This window comes from Oncorhynchus kisutch, linkage group LG24 (genome assembly GCF_002021735.2).
Source record: "Oncorhynchus kisutch isolate 150728-3 linkage group LG24, Okis_V2, whole genome shotgun sequence".
Lineage (NCBI taxonomy): Eukaryota > Metazoa > Chordata > Actinopteri > Salmoniformes > Salmonidae > Oncorhynchus > Oncorhynchus kisutch.
This window is the reverse complement of record NC_034197.2, coordinates 43,079,262-43,095,863: the sequence shown is the minus strand read 5'-3', so window position 1 is coordinate 43,095,863 and position 16,602 is coordinate 43,079,262. Positions and strand designations below refer to the sequence as shown.

The 16,602-nt window shown below is 45.1% G+C and overlaps 1 protein-coding gene across 6 annotated transcripts in view; it reads right to left on the bottom strand.

Annotated features, from left to right (window-relative positions):
- LOC109869101 (host cell factor 1) overlaps positions 1 to 16,602 on the bottom strand; it is a 61,242-nt gene that overhangs the window by 30,736 nt on the left and 13,904 nt on the right. For all 6 annotated transcript variants that reach the window (XM_031804397.1, XM_031804403.1, XM_031804398.1 and 3 more), the window contains exons 11-16: positions 15,803 to 15,979; positions 14,756 to 14,980; positions 14,389 to 14,448; positions 10,051 to 10,161; positions 7,803 to 8,010; positions 599 to 732 (exon numbers count right to left, since the gene is read on the bottom strand). In XM_031804397.1, coding sequence (XP_031660257.1) covers positions 599 to 732; positions 7,803 to 8,010; positions 10,051 to 10,161; positions 14,389 to 14,448; positions 14,756 to 14,980; positions 15,803 to 15,979 — 915 coding nt within the window. The remainder of the gene's footprint in view (positions 1 to 598; positions 733 to 7,802; positions 8,011 to 10,050; positions 10,162 to 14,388; positions 14,449 to 14,755; positions 14,981 to 15,802; positions 15,980 to 16,602) is intronic.

Below are 16,602 nucleotides of genomic sequence, written 5' to 3'. Positions count from 1 at the left end.
ACCCCAGGAAGAGTAGCTGCTGCCTTGGCAGGAACTAATGGGGATCCATAATAAACCCCAGGAAGAGTAGCTGCTGCCTTGGCAGGAACTACCAGTCCGTTTGGATATTTGAATAACTGCACCCATCACTAATCTGCTTCACATTGTATTGAATGTTTTTGTCCTGGTTTCTTATAGGTTTTTAGTATCATCTTTCTCTGCTTACACAGCAGTGGTTAGAGCGTTGGACTTGTAACCGAAAGGTTACAAATCCCAGAGCTGACAAGGTAAAAATTTGTCATTCTACCCCTGAACAAGGCAGTTAACCCACTGTTCCTAGGACGTCATTGTAGATAAGAATTTGTTCTTAACTGACTTGCCTAGTTTTTTAAAAAAAGTCAAATTTCTGCAGCATTTTACAAATGTTAATTTTACTAATGTGAGCCACTCACGTTATGGCTTTTATCATAAAGGGATTTATTAATGACTTGTACATCCTCTTTACCTGTGTGAGTCCCTGTTGACCAGCCCCAGTTCTGGGCATAGTGCTGATGATCATGCCTGGTGTTACTGCACCAGGGTTAAAGGTTAGAGAGGGGATAGAGGGGGGTTGGGGTACCTGTGTGAGTCCCTGTTGACCAGCCCCAGTTCTGGGCATTGCGCTGATGATCTTGCCTGGTGTCCCGGTGCCTGGTGTCATCATCTTAGTGGTAATGATGGTAATGGGGGACTTCATACCACTTCCTGTCACTCCTGACCAGACAACAGATTAAAACACATTAGTACATGTAGTAGGCAAGGGGGAGCCCATTTCTGGTAAATCAATCAAATAAATCCCAGCACACTTTTGGACTAATTTTGTAGTTACCTGATAAAGTACAATATCATTGGAAATTAATGTTGAAAATTTAATTTATATTCCCGAAAATTACATTGAAAATTATGCCATAGCTAGAACAAGGAGACGGAACAAGGAGCCAGACGTTTCAACAGATATCTAAACCTGAAGAATCCAGTTGGAATTTCCACTCCCCACCAAATATGGTCATGACAGGAAGCCCAGTGGCCGGCAGTGGGAAGAGATGGAACTGGGCCAAATATGGTCATGACAGGAAGCCCAGTGGCCGGCAGTGGGAAGAGATGGAACTGGGCCAAATATGGTCATGACAGGAAGCCCAGTGGCCGGCAGTGGGAAGAGATGGAACTGGGACAAATATGGTCATGACAGGAAGCCCAGTGGCCGGCAGTGGGAAGAGATGGAACTGGGCCAAATATGGTCATGACAGGAAGCCCAGTGGCCGGCAGTGGGAAGAGATGGAACTGGGCCAAATATGGTCATGACAGGAAGCCCAGTGGCCGGCAGTGGGAAGAGATGGAACTGGGCCAAATTTCTGCTCGGGGAAGAAAATCCCGACCTCAATACAGATTTCAGTTTTTTTGTTCTTAATGTTTACACTGCATTTTTCTTTGGGGGGGGGGGGGGTTAAATCTATAAGACAAAACTGCAGGTAAAATCCTATGGGTGGTATGACTACTAGGGGGGCCAATACAATTCTACTGCAGTCATACAGTTGGCTTCGGAATCTGGAGTCTGCTTTGTGGCAGGTGAAATTATCCCAAAGACAAACGTTAATTGACACAGACTCCAGTGTTCCTTCCATTTGTTATGTGCAATTAAAGCGACTCACAACAACAAAAATAAAACAAAACCAAGTGATCAGTTGTGTTCCCTACGTTCACCTTTTCCCCCCTCCGTTTACGTGTCTCTCATTCAGTTGTGTTCCCTACGTTCTCCTCCCCCCCCCCTCCGTTTACGTGTCTCTCATTCAGTTGTGTTCCCTACGTTCACCTTTTCCCCCCTCCGTTTACGTGTCTCTCATTCAATTGTGTTCCCCTCCACTCCCTCTGCACATGCGAGTGGTGTGCACCGAAGCCTACAGAAATGTACTTGCTTTGCAAATCTGTGTGTGCCAGTTACGGTTTTCATATCCACCTTTTCATGGAACAGTTTAAATGTAATTAAGAAAAATAAAATGGCTTCATATCTCAAAATCATTGTCACGTAGTTAATCAAAATTATAAATCACTTATAAAAACCTGAAAGTTACTTATATTGCCAACTATGTAAAAAAACAAAAAGCCTACATAAAGCCAACAAATAAAAACAGTGCAGCCTGCAAATAGACGATATCTGGATAAAAATAAATATCCTATAAATCAACATTGGCTACACATGGCCTGTCTGCAACAAACTTGAAACATTGTATCAACTATTAACTTGGGTCAGTGCCAAAGCTAGCACTAGCAACATTGTATAAAATATTCCTGGTCCTCAGAGTTAGTTTCCTGTGCCAGTGAGGTCAGGACAGACACAAGGGATTAGACCTATTTCATGATGTTTCCACTGGATCAGAACATGACATTTTGTCCCTTTCACACCGAGTGGTTATCGAAAGAGAGAGCTAGACATTGAGGAACTATTGTCATTCTCAATGGATGTAAAAAAATAAAAATTGGTTTGCTTGTTGTTTGGGGTGAAGAAAACATTACTTAGAGAGGCTCTACAGCTCATTGGGGCGGCAGGGTAGCCTAGTGGTTAGAGCGTTGGACTAGTAACCGGAAGGTTGCGAGTTCAAACCCCCGAGCTGACAAGGTACAAATCTATCGTTCTGCCCCTGAACAGGCAGTTAACCCACTGTTCCTAGGCCGTCATTGAAAATAAGAATTTGTTCTTAACTGACTTGCCTAGTAAAATAAAGGTAAAATTAAAAAAATAAAAAAATAAAATTAGTGGTGGTGAGTTAAGCCAATCAGAAATACTATCAGATCCCCAAATGGACACATTTATATGTTTAAATTTACACGTGGTCTATAGACCTACTTCAATGTGTAATCAGGTTGTCTATAGACCTACTTCAATGTGTAATCAGGTGGTCTATAGACCTACTTCAATGTGTAATCAGGTGGTCTATAGACCTACTTCTATGTGTAATCAGGCCAGGTGGTCTATAGGTCTACTTCTATGTGTAACCAGGCCAGGTAGTCTATAGACCTACTTCAATGTGTAATCAGGTAGTCTATAGACCTACTATGTGTAATCAGGTAGTCTATAGACCTACTTCAATGTGTAATCAGGTAGTCTATAGACCTACTTCAATGTGTAATCAGGTGGTCTATAGACCTACTTCAATGTGTAATCAGGTGGTCTATAGACCTACTTCTATGTGTAACCAGGCCAGGTAGTCTATAGACCTACTTCAATGTGTAATCAGGTGGTCTATAGACCTACTTCAATGTGTAATCAGGTAGTCTATAGACCTACTTCAATGTGTAATCAGGTGGTCTATAGACCTACTTCAATGTGTAATCAGGTAGTCTATAGACCTACTTCAATGTGTAATCAGGTGGTCTATAGACCTACTTCAATGTGTAATCAGGTGGTCTATAGACCTACTTCAATGTGTAATCAGACCAGGTAGTCTATAGATCTACTTCAAATGTGTAATCAGGTGGTCTATAGACCTACTTCAATGTGTAATCAGGTAGTCTATAGACCTACTTCAATGTGTAATCAGGTGGTCTATAGACCTACTTCAATGTGTAATCAGGTAGTCTATAGACCTACTTCAATGTGTAATCAGGTGGTCTATAGACCTACTTCAATGTGTAATCAGGTAGTCTATAGACCTACTTCAATGTGTAATCAGGTGGTCTATAGACCTACTTCAATGTGTAATCAGGTAGTCTATAGACCTACTTCAATGTGTAATCAGGTGGTCTATAGACCTACTTCAATGTGTAATCAGGTGGTCTATAGACCTACTTCAATGTGTAATCAGGTGGTCTATAGACCTACTTCAATGTGTAATCAGGTGGTCTATAGACCTACTTCAATGTGTAATCAGACCAGGTAGTCTATAGACCTACTTCAATGTGTAATCTGGTGGTCTATAGACCTACTTCAATGTGTAATCAGGTGGTCTATAGACCTACTTCAATGTGTAATCAGGTGGTCTATAGACCTACTTCTATGTGTAATCAGGTGGTCTATAGACCTACTTCAATGTGTAATCAGGTAGTCTATAGACCTACTTCAATGTGTAATCAGGTAGTCTATAGACCTACTTCAATGTGTAATCAGGTAGTCTATAGACCTACTTCAATGTGTAATCAGGTAGTCTATAGACCTACTTCAATGTGTAATCAGGTGGTCTATAGACCTACTTCAATGTGTAATCAGGTAGTCTATAGACCTACTATGTGTAATCAGGTGGTCTATAGACCTACTTCAATGTGTAATCAGGTAGTCTATAGACCTACTTCAATGTGTAATCAGGTGGTCTATAGACCTACTTCAATGTGTAATCAGGTAGTCTATAGACCTACTTCAATGTGTAATCAGGTGGTCTATAGACCTACTTCAATGTGTAATCAGGTGGTCTATAGACCTACTTCAATGTGTAATCAGGTGGTCTATAGACCTACTTCAATGTGTAATCAGGTGGTCTATAGACCTACTTCAATGTGTAATCAGACCAGGTAGTCTATAGACCTACTTCAATGTGTAATCTGGTGGTCTATAGACCTACTTCAATGTGTAATCAGGTGGTCTATAGACCTACTTCAATGTGTAATCAGGTGGTCTATAGACCTACTTCAATGTGTAATCAAGTGGTCTATAGACCTACTTCAATGTGTAATCAGGTGGTCTATAGACCTACTTCTATGTGTAATCAGGTGGTCTATAGACCTACTTCAATGTGTAATCAGGCCAGGTTGTCTATAGGTCTACTTCTATGTGTAATCAGGCCAGGTTGTCTATAGGTCTACTTCAATGTGTAATCAGGTAGTCTATAGGTCTACTTCAATGTGTAACCAGGCCAGGTAGTCTATAGGTCTACTTCTATGTGTCATCGGGTAGTCTATAGACCTACTTCTATGTGTAATCAGGTGGTCTATAGACCTACTTCTATGTGTAACCAGGCCAGGTAGTCTATAGACCTACTTCTATGTGTAACCAGGCCAGGTAGTCTATAGACCTACTTCTATGTGTAATCAGGTGGTCTATAGACCTACTTCTATGTGTAATCAGGTGGTCTATAGACCTACTTCAATGTGTAATCAGGTGGTCTATAGACCTACTTCAATGTGTAATCAGGTTGTCTATAGGTCTACTTCTATGTGTAATCAGGCCAGGTTGTCTATAGGTCTACTTCAATGTGTAATCAGGTAGTCTATAGGTCTACTTCAATGTGTAACCAGGCCAGGTAGTCTATAGGTCTACTTCTATATGTAATCAGGTAGTCTATAGGTCTACTTCTATGTGTAATCAGGTAGTCTATAGACCTACTTCTATGTGTAATCAGGTGGTCTATAGACCTACTTCTATGTGTAATCAGGTGGTCTATAGACCTACTTCTATGTGTAATCAGGCCAGGTAGTCTATAGGTCTACTTCAATGTGTAACCAGGCCAGGTAGTCTATAGGTCTACTTCTATGTGTCATCAGGTAGTCTATAGACTTACTTCTATGTGTAATCAGACCAGGTAGTCTATAGACCTACTTCTATGTGTAACCAGGCCAGGTAGTCTATAGACCTACTTCTATGTGTAATCAGGTGGTCTATAGACCTACTTCTATGTGTAATCAGGCCAGGTGGTCTATAGGTCTACTTCTATGTGTAACCAGGCCAGGTAGTCTATAGACCTACTTCTATGTGTAATCAGGTGGTCTATAGACCTACTTCTATGTGTAATCAGGTGGTCTATAGACCTACTTCTATGTGTAATCAGGTGGTCTATAGACCTACTATGTGTAATCAGGTAGTCTATAGACCTACTTCAATGTGTAATCAGGTGGTCTATAGACCTACTTCAATGTGTAATCAGGTGGTCTATAGACCTACTTCAATGTGTAATCAGGTGGTCTATAGACCTACTTCAATGTGTAATCAGGTGGTCTATAGACCTACTTCAATGTGTAATCAGGTGGTCTATAGACCTACTTCAATGTGTCATCAGGTGGTCTATAGGTCTACTTCTGTGTGTCATCAGGTGGTCTATAGGTCTACTTCTATGTGTAATCAGGTGGTCTATAGGTCTACTTCTATGTGTCATCAGGTGGTCTATAGGTCTACTTCTGTGTGTAATCAGGTAGTCTATAGGTCTACTTCTATGTGTAATCAGGTGGTCTATAGACCTACTTCTATGTGTAATCAGGCCAGGTAGTCTATAGGTCTACTTCAATGTGTAACCAGGCCAGGTAGTCTATAGGTCTACTTCTATGTGTCATCAGGTAGTCTATAGACCTACTTCTATGTGTAATCAGACCAGGTAGTCTATAGACCTACTTCTATGTGTAACCAGGCCAGGTAGTCTATAGACCTACTTCTATGTGTAATCAGGTGGTCTATATACCTACTTCTATGTGTAATCAGGCCAGGTGGTCTATAGGTCTACTTCTATGTGTAACCAGGCCAGGTAGTCTATAGACCTACTTCTATGTGTAATCAGGTAGTCTATAGACCTACTTCTATGTGTAATCAGGTGGTCTATAGACCTACTTCAATGTGTAATCAGGTGGTCTATAGACCTACTTCAATGTGTAATCAGGTAGTCTATAGACCTACTTCAATGTGTAACCAGGCCAGGTAGTCTATAGGTCTACTTCTATGTGTAATCAGGCCAGGTTGTCTATAGGTCTACTTCTATATGTCATCAGGTAGTCTATAGACCTACTTCTATGTGTAATCAGGCCAGGTAGTCTATAGACCTACTTCTATGTGTAATCAGGTGGTCTATAGACCTACTTCTATGTGTAATCAGGCCAGGTGGTCTATAGGTCTACTTCTATGTGTAACCAGGCCAGGTAGTCTATAGACCTACTTCTATGTGTAATCAGGTGGTCTATAGACTTACTTCTATGTGTAACCAGGTGGTCTATAGACCTACTTCTATGTGTAATCAGGTGGTCTATAGACCTACTATGTGTAATCAGGTGGTCTATAGACCTACTTCAATGTGTAATCAGGTGGTCTATAGACCTACTTCAATGTGTAATCAGGTGGTCTATAGACCTACTTCAATGTGTAATCAGGTGGTCTATAGACCTACTTCAATGTGTAATCAGGTGGTCTATAGACCTACTTCAATGTGTAATCAGGTGGTCTATAGACCTACTTCAATGTGTAATCAGGTGGTCTATAGACCTACTTCAATGTGTAATCAGGTGGTCTATAGACCTACTTCAATGTGTAATCAGGTGGTCTATAGACCTACTTCAATGTGTCATCAGGTGGTCTATAGGTCTACTTCTGTGTGTCATCAGGTGGTTTATAGGTAGGTTTATTCGTAATGAAATAATCCCTTTGATGATGGAGACATGTTGATGGCAGTTTTTTCAGTTAGGGATTTTCTCTGAATCTGTGAATCGTGTGAATCCCTGGTTAGAAGACTATTTGTAGAAGACTGCTAGCTATAAGGTTAATTTTGAAGTGTTGCATTTTGATCCAAGTCAAGACAAATATCTATATTCTGGAACGTCGAATGTTGATGTCGGGAGACTGCCATCACAGAAAAGGGGAAAGAGACCACTTGTTCCTGTTAGGTAATTTAAACCAATCACGACGTGGCATAGCATAGCAGCAGTGACAACGGTTGGCTGCTATTTAAGTGATAGTTTGACTGTCAAATCCATGAACTGGTGCGCGGCAAGAGACTTGTTCCAGAGAAATATTCACCAGCGCCTGACAATAAAATAAAATAAAAAAAAGTCTCCAGACCTGCAATTGACTGATTGAAACGATTGATAGGTAGCAGACGAACCAGTTTGTCCGATGGAGGACATGGGTATGGTCTTGATAATGTGGGTGCCCGGCTTGGAGGTGGAGGTAGGCATGCTGCTGTAGGACAAGATGGTGGGCTTGCCCCCTACGGTGGCCCCGGCCTTGGAAGTGGTGATGATGGTGGTGGGCGTGCCGTCGGCTGACGTCACCAGCTTCAGGATAGTACCCGCCGGAAGAGGACCCTTCGTCTGGCGGGACAGGAAGAGGAGAGAGAGAGACAGAGAGAGAGACAGACAGAGAGAGACAGAGAGAAAGAGAGAGAAAGAGAGAGACAGAGAGAGAGAAACAGAGAGACAGAGAGAAAGAGCGAGAGAAAGAGAGAGCGAGAAAGAGCGAGAGAAAGAGCGAGAGGGTTCAGAAGTGAAGACGAGAGGTGGAAGCTAACATATATCATGCTACACCTTTGTGAAATAGAGCCCCATCTTGAAGTTGGTGGATTATACCACCTGTTGGTTTATGCATAAAAACAACCAGCACCATTTCAGCCTGGTAGACAGTTGGAGACTCGGTCTCTATACGGCAGAACATATTCGATATCTGTTTCCACAGGATCTATGGATGAGAATCACCTGACGATGTGAATTCACCAATAAGTTGATCGTTGTGTACTGTCCGGTATTACACAACTACAGGCACCACTGTCCCGTATTACACAACTACAGGCACCACTGTCCCGTATTACACAACTACAGGCACCACTGTCCCGTATTACACAACTACAGGCACCACTGTCCCACAACTACATGCACCACTGTCCCGCATTACACAACTACAGGCACCACTGTCCGGCGTTACACAACTACAGGCACCACTGTCCGGCGTTACACAACTACAGGCACCACTGTCCGGCGTTACACAACTACAGGCACCACTGTCCGGCGTTACACAACTACAGGCACCACTGTCCGGCGTTACACAACTACAGGCACCACTGTCCGGCGTTACACAACTACAGGCACCACTGTCCGGCGTTACACAACTACAGGCACCACTGTCCGGCGTTACTCAACTACAGGCACCACTGTCCGGCGTTACACAACTACAGGCACCACTGTCCGGCGTTACACAACTACAGGCACCACTGTCCGGCGTTACACAACTACAGGCACCACTGTCCGGCGTTACACAACTACAGGCACCACTGTCCGGCGTTACACAACTACAGGCACCACTGTCCGGCGTTACACAACTACAGGCACCACTGTCCGGCGTTACACAACTACAGGCACCACTGTCCGGCGTTACACAACTACAGGCACCACTGTCCCGTATTACACAACTACAGGCACCACTGTCCCGTATTACACAACTACAGGCACCACTGTCCCGTATTACACAACTACAGGCACCACTGTCCCGCATTACACAACTACAGGCACCACTGTCCCGTATTACACAACTACAGGCACCACTGTCCTACAACTACAGGCACCACTGTCCTACAACTACAGGCACCACTGTCCCACAACTACAGGCACACCTGTCCCACAACTACAGGCACACCTGTCCCACAACCACAGGCACCACTGTCCCACAACCACAGGCACCACTGTCCCACAACCACAGGCACGACTGTCCCACAACTACAGGCACCACTGTCCTACAATTACAGGCACCACTGTCCCACAACTACAGGCACCACTGTCCCACAACTACAGGCACCACTGTCCCACAACTACAGGCACCACTGTCCCACAACTACAGGCACCACTGTCCCACAACTACAGGCACCACTGTCCTACAACTACAGGCACCACTGTCCTACAACTACAGGCACCACTGTCCTACAACTACAGGCACCACTGTCCTACAACTACAGGCACCACTGTCCTACAACTACAGGCACCACTGTCCTACAACTACAGGCACCACTGTCCTACAACTACAGGCACCACTGTCCTACAACTACAGGCACCACTGTCCTACAACTACAGGCACCACTGTCCTACAACTACAGGCACCACTGTCCTACAACTACAGGCACCACTGTCCCACAACTACAGGCACCACTGTCCCACAACTACAGGCACCACTGTCCTACAACTACAGGCACCACTGTCCTACAACTACAGGCACCACTGTCCCACAACTACAGGCACCACTGTCCCACAACTACAGGCACCACTGTCCTACAACTACAGGCACCACTGTCCTACAACTACAGGCACCACTGTCCCACAACTACAGGCACCACTGTCCTGTATTACACAACTAAATGTATTACTGACCTGTAGGATGTGCTGGAGGCTGGACCCAGCCTGTCCCGTAACTGCTCCTGTCTGACCAGGCTTGGTCTGGACCACGGACATCACCTTCCCCAGGTTGGACAGGTTAGACAGCTAGAGGACAGGAAGTAGGAGAGACCGTCAGGAAGTAGGAGAGACCGACAGATTACAGAGGAAAGACTGGTCTAACACCACATGACTTTTACTATCAACATAGGTCTATTTCTATTTAATGTAATGCAGCATGACACTATGACGCTTCCACATGACTTATTCTGATAGGACTGTGGGGGGCTCACATATTAAACATGTACAGTGGAACAGGGGAATGGACTGTTCCACTGTATTTAATATGTGAGCCCCCCATGGAGGGAATGGACTGTTCCACTGTACATGTTTAATATGTGAGCCCCCCATGGGGGGGAATGGACTGTTCTACTGTATTTAATATGTGAGCCCCCCATGGAGGGAATGGACTGTTCCACTGTACATGTTTAATATGTGAGCCCCCCATGGGGGGGAATGGACTGTTCTACTGTATTTAATATGTGAGCCCCCCATGGAGGGAATGGACTGTTCTACTGTATTTAATATGTGTGAGCCCCCCATGGGGGGGAATGGACTGTTCTACTGTATTTAATATGTGAGCCCCCCATGGAGGGAATGGACTGTTCCACTGTACATGTTTAATATGTGAGCCCCCCATGGGGGGAATGGACTGTTCCACTGTACATGTTTAATATGTGAGCCCCCCATGGGGGGGGATGGACTGTTCTACTGTACATGTTTAATATGTGACCCCCCATGGAGGGGAATGGACTGTTCTACCGTATTTAATATGTGAGAGCCCCCCATGGGGGGAATGGACTGTTCTACTGTATTTAATATGTGAGCCCCCCATGGAGGGAATGGACTGTTCCACTGTACATGTTTAATATGTGAGCCCCCCATGGAGGGAATGGACTGTTCTACTGTATTTAATATGTGAGCCCCCCATGGAGGGAATGGACTGTTCCACTGTACATGTTTAATATGTGAGCCCCCCCATGGAGGGAATGGACTGTTCTACTGTATTTAATATGTGAGCCCCCCATGGAGGGAATGGACTGTTCTACTGTACATGTTTAATATGTGAGCCCCCCATGAAGGGAATGGACTGTTCCATTGAACATGTTTAATATGTGAGCCCCCCATGGGGGGAATGGACTGTTCTACTGTACATGTTTAATATGTGAGCCCCCCATGGGGGGAATGGACTGTTCCACTGTACATGTTTAATATGTGAGCCCCCCATGGGGGGAATGGACTGTTCCACTGTATTTAATATGTGAGCCCCCATGGGGGGGAATGGACTGTTCTACTGTATTTAATATGTGAGCCCCCCATGGGGGGGAGTGGACTGTTCTACTGTACATGTTTAATATGTGACCCCCCATGGAGGGGAATGGACTGTTCTACTGTATTTAATATGTGAGCCCCCATGGGGGGAATGGACTGTTCTACTGTATTTAATATGTGAGCCCCCATGGGGGGAATGGACTGTTCTACTGTATTTAATATGTGAGCCCCCCATGGGGGGAATGGACTGTTCTACTGTATTTAATATGTGAGCCCCCCATGGGGGGAATGGACTGTTCTACTGTATTTAATATGTGAGCCCCCCATGGGGGGAATGGACTGTTCTACTGTGACCCCCCATGGGGGGAATGGACTGTTCTACTGTATTTAATATGTGAGCCCCCCATGGAGGGAATGGACTGTTTAATATGTGAGCCCCTCATGGGGGGAATGGACTGTTCTACTGTATTTAATATGTGAGCCCCCCATGGGGGGAATGGACTGTTCTACTGTGACCCCCCCCATGGGGGGGAATGGACTGTTCTACTGTATTTAATATGTGAGCCCCCCATGGGGGGGAATGGACTGTTCTACTGTACATGTTTAATATGTGAGCCCCCCATGGGGGGAATGGACTGTTCTACTGTATTTAATATGTGAGCCCCCATGGGGGGAAATGGACTGTTCTACTGTGACCCCCCCCATGGGGGGGAATGGACTGTTCTACTGTATTTAATATGTGAGCCCCCCATGGGGGGAATGGACTGTTCTACTGTGACCCCCCCCATGGGGGGGAATGGACTGTTCTACTGTATTTAATATGTGAGCCCCCCATGGGGGGGAATGGACTGTTCTACTGTACATGTTTAATATGTGACCCCCCATGGAGGGGAATGGACTGTTCTACTGTATTTAATATGTGAGCCCCCATGGGGGGAATGGACTGTTCTACTGTACATGTTTAATATGTGAGCCCCCCATGGGGGAGGAATGGACTGTTCTACTGTATTTAATATGTGAGCCCCCCATGGGGGGAATGGACTGTTCTACTGTACATGTTTAATATGTGACCCCCCATGGAGGGGAATGGACTGTTCTACTGTATTTAATATGTGAGCCCCCATGGGGGGAATGGACTGTTCTACTGTACATGTTTAATATGTGAGCCCCCCATGGGGGAGGAATGGACTGTTCTACTGTATTTAATATGTGAGCCCCCCATGGGGGGAATGGACTGTTCTACTGTATTTAATATGTGAGCCCCCCATGGGGGGAATGGACTGTTCTACTGTATTTAATATGTGAGCCCCCCATGGGGGGAATGGACTGTTCTACTGTATTTAATATGTGAGCCCCCCATGGGGGGGAATGGACTGTTCTACTGTACATGTTTAATATGTGAGCCCCCCATGGGGGGGAATGGACTGTTCTACTGTACATGTTTAATATGTGAGCCCCCCATGGGGGGAATGGACTGTTCTACTGTATTTAATATGTGAGCCCCCATGGGGGGAATGGACTGTTCTACTGTATTTAATATGTGAGCCCCCCATGGGGGGAATGGACTGTTCTACTGTATTTAATATGTGAGCCCCCCATGGGGGGAATGGACTGTTCTACTGTATTTAATATGTGAGCCCCCCATGGGGGGGAATGGACTGTTCTACTGTACATGTTTAATATGTGAGCCCCCCATGGGGGAGGAATGGACTGTTCTACTGTATTTAATATGTGAGCCCCCCATGGGGGGAATGGACTGTTCTACTGTATTTAATATGTGAGCCCCCCATGGGGGGAATGGACTGTTCTACTGTATTTAATATGTGAGCCCCCCATGGGGGGAATGGACTGTTCTACTGTATTTAATATGTGAGCCCCCCATGGGGGGGAATGGACTGTTCTACTGTACATGTTTAATATGTGAGCCCCCCATGGGGGGGAATGGACTGTTCTACTGTACATGTTTAATATGTGAGCCCCCCATGGGGGGAATGGACTGTTCTACTGTATTTAATATGTGAGCCCCCATGGGGGGAATGGACTGTTCTACTGTATTTAATATGTGAGCCCCCCATGGGGGGAATGGACTGTTCTACTGTATTTAATATGTGAGCCCCCCATGGGGGGAATGGACTGTTCTACTGTATTTAATATGTGAGCCCCCCATGGGGGGGAATGGACTGTTCTACTGTACATGTTTAATATGTGAGCCCCCCATGGGGGGGAATGGACTGTTCTACTGTATTTAATATGTGAGCCCCCATGGGGGGAAATGGACTGTTCTACTGTGACCCCCCCCATGGGGGGGAATGGACTGTTCTACTGTATTTAATATGTGAGCCCCCCATGGGGGGAATGGACTGTTCTACTGTGACCCCCCCCATGGGGGGGAATGGACTGTTCTACTGTACATGTTTAATATGTGAGCCCCCCATGGGGGAGGAATGGACTGTTCTACTGTATTTAATATGTGAGCCCCCCATGGGGGGAATGGACTGTTCTACTGTATTTAATATGTGAGCCCCCCATGGGGGGAATGGACTGTTCTACTGTATTTAATATGTGAGCCCCCCATGGGGGGGAATGGACTGTTCTACTGTATTTAATATGTGAGCCCCCCATGGGGGGGAATGGACTGTTCTACTGTATTTAATATGTGAGCCCCCCATGGGGGGGCATGGACTGTTCTACTGTATTTAATATGTGAGCCCCCCATGGGGGGGCATGGACTGTTCTACTGTACATGTTTAATATGTGAGCCCCCCATGGGGGGGCATGGACTGTTCTACTGTATTTAATATGTGAGCCCCCCATGGAGGGAATGGACTGTTCTACTGTACATGTTTAATATGTGAGCCCCCCATGGGGGGGCATGGACTGTTCTACTGTATTTAATATGTGAGCCCCCCATGGGGATAATGGACTGTTCTACTGTACATGTTTAATATGTGAGGGGGGAATGGACTGTTCATGTAAAAGACAACAGAAGACATCCTAACTAACCCAATGCTGCACGTCCTTCCCAGACATCACTTTGTTTTGACCCTGGTTGGCCGCGGTCAGCTTAGAACGGGGGCACAAAACAGACGCAGTGAGTCCCTGCTAAACCCAGGGGTCAATAAGCTGGTCAGCTGACTGGCTTAAAACATTGTTTTGTTTTAAATACATTTTTATGATGATGCTTGAAAAATTGGCATGGATTATTTCAATAAGAGTCGAAACGAACAATTACAGAAACCAAACCAGAAAATCTTAAGTGTCTACTGAATTATAAAAAGTTATTATGGTTATTCATATTTATCAGAGTTCACTGGCTAACTTAGCGATCCTGCTAAGGCCACTAAACAGCCTCTGTCAGGTGTGATCTTACCAGCGTGCCACCTCCCCCCAGAGTGAGGGGACTCTTAACCAGAGTGATGGTCTTGGTGACTCCTCCCACTACCGTGGTAACCACCTGGTGTTGCTGGGCAACTGTCACCGTGCCAGACTTGTGCACGGTGATGATTGGCCGATTGGGCGTTCCGGGTGTGGCGACACCTGACGTGCCCACCTGAGCCGCAGCAGTCTTCAGCATGCGAGTAGCTGGGTTACTAATCTGAGAGAAGGAACGAGACATGGAGGGGGTGAGAGTCAGGTTTCAAATATCTACTGTTCTTTTTGTTTTTTAATGTAAGTAGTGCCTTTAAAGCCCATATGGGCTGGACACCTGTTTCAAATACTGAATATATATTTTTTCCCAAAGTACTCTAATATTATGCTCACAACACAGTTCGTATTTACAGTGTGTTCGGAAAGTATTCAGACCCCTAAACTTTATCACGTTACAACCTTATTCTAAAATGGATAAAATATATTTTTTCTCCTCATCAATCTACACATAATACCCCACCCACAATGATATCACAATACCCCACAATGACATCACAATAACCCATAATGACATCACAATAATTTTAGAGTGGCCTTTTATTGTCCCCAGCACAAGGTGCACCTGTGTAATGATCATGTTGTTCAATCAGCTTCTTGATATGCCACACCTGTCAGGTGGATGGATTATTTTAGCAAAGGAGAAACACACACCGACAGGGATATAAACAAATTTGTGCACAAAATTTGAGAGAAATAAGCTTTTTTGTTCATAATGGAACATTCCTGGGATCTTTTCATTCAGCTCATGAAACATGTGACCAACACTTTACATGTTGTGTTAATAATTTCCTTCAGAATACATTCCTATAGCACTTAGAATAAAATGGTTGCTTCATTCCAAGTGGTACGGTAGATAGTGTGGATATTGATCAAATATCCACATCCCTACTACAAAATCGCTCTAGTGAGCCAGCCAGCTGACTTGATAATTGACAGCTGAGGTTTACATGGAGAGTGTGTTACTATTAGTCCAAGCAGGATCTCTTACCATAACAGGCGAAGCTACTTTGACAGTCTGTGCGCCAGGGCTCATGGCTACTGTCTTGACTATGGTGGCACCGGCTGGCAGCTGCATGGTGGCCGTGGAGGGCGGGATCTTCTGAGTGGCCGCAGCTGCTGCAGCCAACGCAGCCATGCCACTCATCTGAGGGCTGCTGCCCATTGGCTGAGAAGGAGGAAGCAGATAGGAATAGGCCCACAGAGACAACATACAGTGACGACACCCAAATAACCTTAAAAAAAATGGATACAAAAAAAGAGCCAATTTTGTGCCAATTCTTCAGTCTTAGTCCATTATTTGACGGTTAAATGTCAGATGGAACCAGATGGAACCCTGTCAGATGGAACCAGAAGGAACCCTGTCAGATGGAACCAGATGGAACCCTGTCAGATGGAACCCTGTCAGATGGAACCAGAAGGAACCCTGTCAGATGGAACCAGAAGGAACCCTGTCAGATGGAACCAGATGGAACCCTGTCAGATGGAACCCTGTCAGATGGAACCCTGTCAGATGGAACCAGATGGAACCCGTCAGATGGAACCAGAAGGAACCCTGTCAGACGGAACCAGATGGAACCCTGTCAGACGGAACCCTGTCAGATGGAACCAGAATGAACCCTGTCAGATGGAACCAGAATGAACCCTGTCAGATGGAACCAGAATGAACCCTGTCAGATGGAACCAGAATGAACCCTGTCAGATGGAACCAGAAGGAACCCTGTCAGATGGAACCAGAAGGAACCCAGTCAGAAGGAACCCTGTCAGATGGAACCAGAAGGAACCCTGTCA